Source organism: Penaeus chinensis, chromosome 43 (genome assembly GCF_019202785.1).
Source record: "Penaeus chinensis breed Huanghai No. 1 chromosome 43, ASM1920278v2, whole genome shotgun sequence".
NCBI classification, from domain to species: Eukaryota; Metazoa; Arthropoda; class Malacostraca; order Decapoda; family Penaeidae; genus Penaeus; species Penaeus chinensis.
The window spans coordinates 2,023,846-2,033,845 of NC_061861.1; the positions used below are offsets into that span (position 1 = coordinate 2,023,846).

The 10,000-nt window shown below is 40.9% G+C and overlaps 1 protein-coding gene across 3 annotated transcripts in view; it reads right to left on the minus strand.

Moving 5' to 3' along the window:
* LOC125048191 (microtubule-associated protein futsch-like) overlaps positions 1–10,000 on the minus strand; it is a 34,932-nt gene that overhangs the window by 11,366 nt on the left and 13,566 nt on the right. For all 3 annotated transcript variants that reach the window (XR_007116800.1, XM_047646761.1, XM_047646762.1), the window contains exons 3-5: positions 8,450–8,552; positions 7,453–7,916; positions 1–7,235 (exon numbers count right to left, since the gene is read on the minus strand). The exon at positions 1–7,235 is cut by the window's left edge and continues 247 nt beyond it. Coding sequence is in view for 2 of the 3 variants with exons in the window: in XM_047646761.1 (XP_047502717.1) it covers positions 1–7,235; positions 7,453–7,916; positions 8,450–8,552 (7,802 nt within the window). In the remaining variant the exon portion in view is untranslated. The remainder of the gene's footprint in view (positions 7,236–7,452; positions 7,917–8,449; positions 8,553–10,000) is intronic.

The following is a 10,000-nucleotide window of genomic DNA, read 5'->3' on the forward strand; positions in this document are numbered from 1 at the left end:
GCACGTGAGTTAAGGACACACTCTGGTGTATCTGTCCTCTTGACAAAGGGATTGGGTTCTGATATGGGAACCCTGGGAGAGTTTCCACTTGTACAATCAGTCTGATAAGATGGTGCTGCTGATACACTCAAAGATTTAGCCTCAACAGTTGCTGTAGCATTCAATGGAGTGTCTAACTCCTTTGTGATACTTTCAGTTGGGTTCTTAACAAAACCGAGAGAACAGTTATAGTCTTTCTGATCATACACTGTACTTTTAGATAAACGTAGATTCTCTACACTTAAATCAGTATTTAATTCCAAGGGATTACCAAACTGTTCTTGTTGTTGAAGTTTATCTTCTGTAATTGGATAACTTTTATCTTTGCGAATATCTGGTGGATGTGATGATACTGAATCACTCTCAAGTTTCCTGACTTTACCAAGAGTTGTGGAAACTTTGAGGGAAGATTTGTGAATACCACTGCCTAAATCTTGATCCTTCGGTTTTGATGTTTCAGGAAAGACTTTTAATAATCTACTGTCAAATTGGGAGTTCTGTTGCTCAACAGGTACAGCCTTTGATTGTTCTTCTGCAACAGGATTTTGGATTTCAGAATCAGGGGACTTCTTGTCTTTTGGCTCACTACTGTCTTTCTCTTGAGTCAAAGTGGCTTCACTCTTTTTTGAGGAACTGGAATCAACACTTTCACTCTTCAAAGATAATACTTCCTCTTTTGTAACTGAATTGTCAGGTTTGTCGTCCTGATGAGATTCACTCTTCTTAGATGATAATGAACTCTCTTGAATTGTAATATCCTCAAAGAAATTGAGACAATCTTTATCAACTGGACTTGGTTTCAAGATGGGAGTATCTCTTTTTTCTAATTTATCTTCTAATCGTGAAGGTAGGTCTTGACACTCTTTTTGTTTTGAAATACAGACAGTACTACTTCCAAGTTCGATTTCTGGGCTCCTATCAGTAACAGACTTTAAAGCTTGTACTTTTTCAACATGAGATAGGCCCTCTTCTACACACGATTCCTTAGAAAGTTTTGATTCTAATGCTTTGGATGCCTTGGTATTTTTGGGAGAATCCTCCTCAGCATTTCCTTGCCATGAAACTTTAGATTCAGCTTGCTGTTTGTCAACTGACTTTGAAGCGAGTAAATCTACTGCTGAAATCTGTTGATTATCTTGCCTAGCTGTAGACTTGCCAAGTGTTTTTTCTTGGACTTTTAGCTTCTCAATACCACAAATCAAATTTCCCTGGCTAGAGGATAGGACTCTCTGGCAATTTGGAACCTTTGATTCTGTGTAAGGATCTTTGAGGTTATTTAAAGTTTTCAGGTCTTGTGATGATAGGCCTACTTTGATAGAGAGCTCTTTGTGACACTCTACAGGGTCTTCTTTTGATTCCTTTTCCTTATGATTATCTACAGCCACAACAGATGAACCTTCCTCTTGTGATGCTACTCCTTGCTTACCTGATACAGGTTTGTGGCAATCTGAAGTTCTATCTTCCAAGTCAGACTGTATGGAATCAAGTGAAACCTCTGCTTCTAAAAAAGACTTGGTCTCATTTACTGGAGCTTTAAAAGACTGGTTCAAATGGCTAGGGACAGGTGGGAGGGGCAGACCTTCTGACGCAGTTTGACTGTTTCCTTCTGGTTCAGCACCACTCTCAGAACAGACTTCCTCAGGTATAACTTCCTCAACACTGGTTTTTGCAAGGTCTGTCTCTGCTCCTGGAACTTTTTGTGGTTCCTTTGGTTCCTCTGATTCCTTTGCACTTTCAGCCTTTACACCACGAACAATGTTAGATGCTTTGGCCTCTGTGAAACTAATTTGAGAGTCTGGGGGTGGACAGACTGCAACTTCACGTGTGACCTCTGATTCTTTCTGAGTGTTCTCAGTTGTCCCCACAGGAAGTGGCTCTTTCTTACTACCGGGAACTTTTGATGTGACAGTAGCTTCTCCCTTTGTCACTGGTTCTTTTTCACTATCAGAAGCTTTTGATTCTAAAGCTGGTTCTTTCTGGTTTTCTGAAACTTCTAATTTCACAGCTGGTTCTTGATCACTTAGTAGGTCTGTTACGGTTTGTTCCTTCTTTTTACAATCTTCAACTGATTCTTCCTTAGTGTTGAATGTTTTGCAGGTTGTAGTTGGTTCTTTCTTATCTTTTGGAGCGTTCTCAGATGTGACTGCTGACTGTGGTTCTTTCTCACTAATGGGAACTTCTGATGCGACACTTGGTTCTTTCTTAGTCACAGGTTCCTTCTTACTAGTGGCAGCTTTTGATCCTACAGCTGGTTCTTTCTCACTTGGGGAGTTTTCTGGTTTTATGGATGGTTCTTCCTCACTAGCTGAGGCCTCAGATTTTACTGATGGTTCTTTCTCACTTGTGGCAGCTTTTGATCCTAGCGCTGGTTCTTTCTCACTTGGGGATTCTTGTGCTTGTACAGCTGATTCTTTCTCACTCGTAGAAGCTTCAGATTTTAGCGATGGTTCTTTCTTACTAGAGGCCGCTTCTAATTCTACAGCTGGTTCTTTTTCACTTGCGGATTTTTGGAGTTTTACAGCTGGTTCTTTCTCACTAGTAGAGACTTCAGATTTTACTGATGGTTCTTTCTCACTAGAGGCAGCTTTCAATTCTACAACTGGTTCTTTCTTACTTGAGGAGTCTTGCAGTTGTACAGCTGGTTCTCTCTCACTAGTAGAGGCTTCAGATTTTACAGCTGGTTCTTTCTCACTTGGGGAGTCTTGCAATTTTACAGAAGGTTCTTTCTCACCAGAGTCTGCTTTAGATTTTGTAGCTAATTCTTGCTCACTAATGGGAGCTTCACCTGTTACAGCTAATTCCTTCTCATTACTTGGAGCTTTAGTTCTAATCAGTTCTTTCTCATTACTGGGAAATTCAAGTGTGTCAGCTGGTTCTTCCTTGTTACTTGAAGTTTTAAAGGTTTCGGACAGTTTTCTCTGAACACTGGGAACTTCAGGTGTCTGTATTGGTTTTTCTTTTCTAGTGAGAAATACTGGTGTAACTTTAGAGGATACAGATGGCTCTTTCTCACTCTTAAGAACTTCGGATGTGATTCCTTTTTCACCACTAGAAATGTCAGTTGTGGGGAGTAATTCTTGCTGATTACTTGAAACTTCACATGTGACGATGATATTCTTATCCTGACTGAGAACTTTACCTGGAAGAGATGGTTGAGTACTGGAGAGTTCAGATGTCACTGATGGTTCTCTCTCACTACTAAGACCTTCTGATATAACTGGTGCTTCTTTTTTACAGATTTGGAGTTCACCTGTGACAGCAAGCCCTTTCTTTTCAGCAGAAACTTCTGATAAGACGGATGTTTTTTCCTCTTGACTCTGAACTTCTGTTGTAACAGATTTTCCAGCACTAGTGGTAATAACTGGTTTTTCTTCTAGCTCGGTAACTTTTGCTGTGAGAGATGTTTTTTCCTTGAATTTAGAGACTCCTGACGAGACTTCTGGTTGTTTTTCCCCGCTGGAAGCGTTAGCTGTCAGAGGCGATTCTTTCTCACTATCAGATGTTACAGTCGGGTCTTTCTTAACAGAATCTTCTGAAGTGAGGGCTGTTTTCTTCTCACTTTCTGACTTTTCAGTAGTGAAATCTGTCACACAAGATGTAACTTCTATTACAGATGATGGATTTTGTTCAATACTTGCAGCTTTGATTGCTGAAAGTTTGCTTGATACTGCTGGTTCTTCTTTGCTGTTTATTACTTTGCTTGTGAGCTGTGAATCACTTTTATCTGCTGGAGCTGGTTCTTCTCTCTTAGGGAGGTCAACTTCATCTGCTGGGACTGGTTCTTCTCTCTTAAGAAGAGTATCTTTGCTTGAAGAAACTGTAGTGTTTTCAGAAGTCTTTAATTTACTGGAAACAGGAGGATCTTTCACACCTGAAACTTTGTTTAAGTGTTCACTCTTAGTATGTGTGCGATCTGAAATTGAGACTGGTTCCTTTTTCCTAGCCTCTACTTTGACTTTTGTAACTGACTCTTCTTCACAAGATGTTACTTTACTGGCTGTAGTTGGATCTTCTTTACACTCAGTTATTTGGCTTGTAACAGATAGACTTCTTGGACTTACAGTAGTACCTTGATGTGTCTGATCTTTCTCAATACTTGCTAGCTCTCTCAAATCAGTTCCTTCTTTCTTAGCAGTTTCAAATGCTAAAAATCTGTGTTGGCTTGAAACAGGTATTTCATTAATCCTTCCTTCTGTACTAGTCACTATCTGCGATCTCTCCTTCTCACTGCTTGAGACATTTACTTTATCTAGGTTGTGGCCAAATGGCTGATTTTCTGCCTTTTCCTCTGCTTCTCTAGTTTCTTTTAAGCTGGTATCTGTAGGCAGTGGCCTTTCAAGTTTTCCTACTTTTACAAAACTTAGTTCCTGGGACACACCAGATTCCTTGCACGGCTCAGGATCAATTTGTTCCTTGCTCTCTACAGATGGGTTAACCTGCTGATCCTCTGTATCTGCTGGGCAAGGGGCAAACTTTCCTCTGTCTTCCAAAAGCTTTGTTGATTCAACGCTGGTTATCTTTTTAGGAGGTTCAACTTTAGGTTCAGATTGTAACCCACTCTTGCTATCAGCCTGTGATCTTTTTGCAACTGGAGGCAGTAACTTTTCTGGAACTGGTGTTGTTGTGGGGTCTGGTTGTGATTCCAAGTCTGGCTTCTTCTCTGTGTCTGATTCCTGTTCAGATGGACTTTCCTTGGAGGCTTTATTCCATTTGCTCTTGCTTGTCTGACTTTTATCAGATTGCTCTCTTTTATCTGAATCTGATGAATCTGGAAGAGTCTGCTCTTCCTTCAGAGGCTTGTCAGTAACTGGTTCAAGAGTTTCTTTTCTATGGATCTGGATATCTGTGCTTTTGTTTTTAGGTTCCTTACTGGCTTCCCCTAATTTCTCCTGTTTAGATGGGGCACCTGCCTTGACTTCCTCTTCTGAAACTGGTTCAGTCTCCTCTATCTTAAAAACTGTTTCCTTTCTCCAACTTGTAGAGGCTGGAGTTTCACTTGCAGTTGAAACCGTAACAGATGTTTTTAAATTTGGAATCAATTTTGCTTTTGCAACAGGTGCTGGTTTGCCAAGAGTATTTACTACAGGGGCTTTTGGGGTTTCAGGAAGTACTTCCCTTTTGGTTCCTGAAGTAAGGGTATCCTTCTGGGGCACCTGCTGAGCTCCAGATAATGAACACACTTTCAGTTCTTCCTTTGTGCTGGTTTCTTGGGCAGCATCTCCTTTCTCACTTTTGAGATTTGGTTTTCTGGTGTTCTTCTCTAGCAACTCACCAGGTTTGTGCACAGCTTCAGTTATCTGGGTGTTGGTTATCACAACTGCCTTTACATCTGTGGCTTGAGCGTGATGTTCAGTTGGCTTATCTAAGCTTTCAGTTCCTTGGCTAGAGCAAGTCTCATCTGTTGTCTCTTGATCTTTGTCAAACTCTTTCTTTACATCAGTTTCTGTTTTTATATGCTGGTCAGTCTGCTGAACTTGAGAAGTTTCCTCTTTTTCCTCCTTTTTGGTCAAGTCTTTTGGGGTGTCTTTGGAAACGTCTTTCTTCTGTGCTGTTGTCAGCAACTTTTCCCAGATCTTTGTTTTGAGTGGACCAGTTGGTAGACTAGCTGCCTTGTGTCCAGATGCAACTGTTGTTCCACCTGAAGTGCTGCATTCAAGCCCTGTTTTTGAATTTTCCTCTATAACGCTGGGGTCCCTTTTAACATTTGGCCCTTGAGTGACGTCTTGAGCAACCTGAGTGTGTTTGTCAGGTTCCTTCTTTTCGGCAGTTTCTTTTGAGAATTTGCAATCAGAATGTGGCTTTGTACTATCAGTTTTCCATTCTGGATCACTGGACTCATATATCACAGTTTTAACTTGAGTTTCCCCAACGGTTCTTCCTACACTCTGTTTGGTGCTGGACAAACTCTCTGCTGGGGGCACTATTACCAAACTTAATGCACTAACACCTAGGTCTTCTGTGCTTTTTGATCTCTGTTGAGGACTTTTCAAACTGGGCAAATGCTTCTGGTCAGGCTGGTCTTGTGCTTCAACAGCTGCAGATTTGTTTTTGTTAGCTACTATAACAATATCTTTACTTTCACCTGTAAGGAGTGTTCTTAATGTTGACGACTCTACTCCTTTACTGGTATTCAAATCACTCGGTTCTTTTCTTTTTAGAGTATCAACTTTTGATACAGTGATGGAACTGTAAGCCTCTAATCTTTCCTCTGCACTTAGTTTATTTCCAGATTTGCTTTCCAACTGATTTCTCGTATTCTCTCTCCTCGTAGAACTTTCTCTTTCTGCTTTTCTTTCTGGTTCTTGACTTTCACTAGCACTTGGGCTTTTCCAACTCAAGCTAACAGGACTCACTACTGGTTCATCTTTGGCAATTTGTCTCTCTGTGCTGGGTACAGCCTCTATACGTCTCAGCGAAACCGTTGGTTGTAAACTTGCATAGTCTGGTCCCTGTGAATTTGAACCGGCCTCACTGGGTTCGTGTTTTTTAGGGTTAGTCCTTAGCGATCTTTTCAACCAGTCTAATGGCACAGGAGAATCAGGTTTGACCGATGTATCTTTCAAGTTCTTGGAATCACCAACACTGCCTCCGCTTTTCCCTGGGGGTTTCGGTCCTTCCTGAAGACATGGATTTTTCAGATTATCACCGGCGGATCTAACACTTACATCAGGTACTAAGGTCTCTCTGTTGAGCGAGCCTTCAATGTCTTGTGGAGGGTCATTCACGTGCTTCCTAATGCTATGAACAGGGCGTCTGCACTTTGCATCCAATAAACTATTAGGTTCTTTCCTATTAATAGATACACTCTCTATTCTTTTCTTTGGTTTTTCATCAACTGTTGTTGAAACACTTAAATTCACATTAGGCACAGGTTCAGGTAACTTAATCCTAAGAGACGGCACTCTGTCTTTGAGATCACTGCTCGGGGGACTGCTCAAGTGGCTGGTGCCCGCTGCGACAAAGTCAGGATCCTCTGGGGTCTGCGAGTGCCGCGCTGAGCGCTTCCTGGAACGCCTCACAGGTGGCTGACGCTCCTCCCTTCCCTCAGAGTCATCCTCCTCCTCTGAGTCTTCGAGTGAGACTCTACTGAGCTCTCGAGCAGCACGTGCTGAACTTCTACTAGGTCTACTGGAACTTGATGATGTTGAGGGTGTTTGTGGGGTGGTTACTGCTGTTGCATCATTCTTTAATTTAACCTGCAAAACACATGAGCACCACTATAAAGGGACTTATACCATCATACAAAAGAACACTTCTTCAATGAACACAATTCTGAAAAAACATACACTACTAATAGAACAGGGCAGAGAGATCAACAATTGCTTCTGGGACTCTAATGCACTTCTTAACTGCTGACTTTCAGCACAAAATATGAAGAACAACAAAGGTAAAAAGGAAGTTGAAAAAACTAACCTTAATGGTAAGTTGAGTCTGTGGCTTTTCTCTAGGCGGTGTTCGAGTGGTCAAAGGTACCGAAGATTCACCACTAGTTATACGAGGTGCAGTACCAACCACTGTGTTTGCATAAGCCTTTGCAGCACCCTCTTTAGCCGCTGGTGCTTGTCCGCCAGATGACAGTGAGGTTACGCCAGCAGCTAAGGAGGTTCTGACAGAGGGGCTTGGGGATGGCTTGTGAGCAGGACCTGAGCTTGCTTTCGCAGTTAAATCTGGAGTAGTTTTGCTCACAGGATGTATGTGCACTCGACCAACACTGGTTGTTCCTCCTCCAGCTGCTGCTGTTGATGAAGATGCTGGAGAGGTGCTGTGGGATGAGGGAGTGGCTTTGCCTGGTTGCTGAGAGCCCCCAAGGGCCGCCTGTTGGACTGAGGGCAGAGCCGCTGCTGGAGTTGATGGTGCTGCCCCTTCTCCACTGGTTTCTAGGAAAAACAAGGTTCAATGCATTATATTTTGTATTGAGGAGAGCTCAATTTTGTTAAAAGTATAAACAAAGAGAGAGTGCATGACACAGTACATACATCAAAGGTTTCTTATGGCTTCAATAAAGGGATACACAGAATTGCACTCAAATTTTAATAAGTTTCTAACTGTATGTGAAAATGATTGATTTAAACATAAAAAAAGGAAAATAACAAGGATTTTGTATACTACCACAAAAGAGATTAAAATTGTGTTTGAGTCCAATAGATAAAAAAAAAAAAAATCCAATTTGATGTCTGCAAGAAAAATACAGGAAAGTAGTGGAAATACAAAGGTGCAGACCCATCAAATTCCCCACATGAATGTATGCATATATTCATTTTTAGTTCAGCCAAGCAAAATAAAGAGTTAATTAAAGATAAGCTTCATTGGTAGAAAAACCCACAATGTAAAACTAGATTTATTGAAATCCACCTGGATTCCATCATTGTCTACTATGCTCGTATTCCAGCTAAAAGCCAAAATCACCAACCTCTATACTGTCTTCTAGCTTCAATTTGCTGCCTGTAGAGGGCCTGCTGGGACTGAAAATATTCGCGGATAAAGTCGTTGTCTAAGTTGGCTTCATTTTGCAACTGTGGAAGGAGAGATAAAGAGAATAATATCAATGGTAGTTGTAAATGTATGTATATGAACAGAGAGAGAGAGTGTGAGAGAGTGAGAGAGTGAGAGAGTGAGAGAGTGAGAGTGAGAGTGAGAGAGAGAGAGAGAGAGAGAGAGAGAGAGAGAGAGAGAGAGAGAGAGAGAGAGAGAGAGAGAGAGAGAGAGAGAGAGAGAGAGAGAGAAAAAGAGAGAGTGAGAAAGAGAGAGAGAGAGAGAGAGAGAGAGAGAGAGAGAGAGAGAGAGAGAGAGAGAGAGTGAGAGAGTGAGAGAGTGAGAGAGTGAGAGAGTGAGAGAGTGAGAGAGTGAGAGAGTAAGAGAGTAGAGAGTGTGTGAGAGAGAGAGTAAGAGAGTGTGTGAGAGAGAGAGTAAGAGAGTGTGAGAGAGAGAGTAAGAGAGAGTGAGAGAGTAAAGAGAGTAAGAGAGTAGTAAAAGAGAGTGAGAGAGTAAAAGAGAGTAAAAGAGAGTGAGAGAGAGTAAAAGAGAGTGAGAGAGTAAAAGAGAGTGAGAGAGTGAGAGAGAGAGTAAAAGAGAGTGAGAGAGTAAAGAGAGAGAGAGAGAGAGAGAGAGAGAGAGAGAGAGAGAGAGAGAGAGAGAGAGAGAGAGAGAGAGAGAGAGAGAGAGAGGGAGGGAGGGAGAAAAATATTATACTTGTAATAAAAATGGTAATAAAAACCTACAACAATAAGATGAGATTCAGATAGGGTTGAGGATGATGATAAAACTAATACTAATATCAATGACAATAATAACAGTGATAATTATCATCATCATAATGATAATGACAATGATAATAATCAAAACCATAAATACACAAGCAAATAATAACAACAGTACAACAGCAATAATAATAACACATGTTAAGGGCTAAATTAGAAAGAAAAGAGAGAGAGAGAGAGAGAGAGAGAGAGAGAGAGAGAGAGAGAGAGAGAGAGAGAGAGAGAGAGAGAGAGAGAGAGAGAGAGAGAAAAAACAAAACACACTCATGTATAAACTGAATATCTTGTTACATATTGTTACAGAGTTAGTGCTGCAGCCAGACAAAAAATATATGTAAGTAAGTATGTATATGTATACATACATCTTGGCAGATATCACTCTCAGTTTGGCAGCATAGGGGTGAAAAGCTGCTTTTTTGACCTGTTATGTAAATCCACTATCCACAATAGTCACCTCCCCTCCCCCCCAATAGATGGCTTTACATGCATTTTCTCAAAAGAGGATCTTAGTAAGACCACAACCTTAATTATCACATTCATTACAGACATTACCATCATCATCATTGACATTATAAGCATTATAATGGTAGACTACTAATGCTAACAGTAATAATCATATGAACTTTTATTTCATATTCACAAACAGGTTTAAAAAGGAGATATCAGGTAGGACTACTAATTAATTCTTTAGTGACTAAGCTATC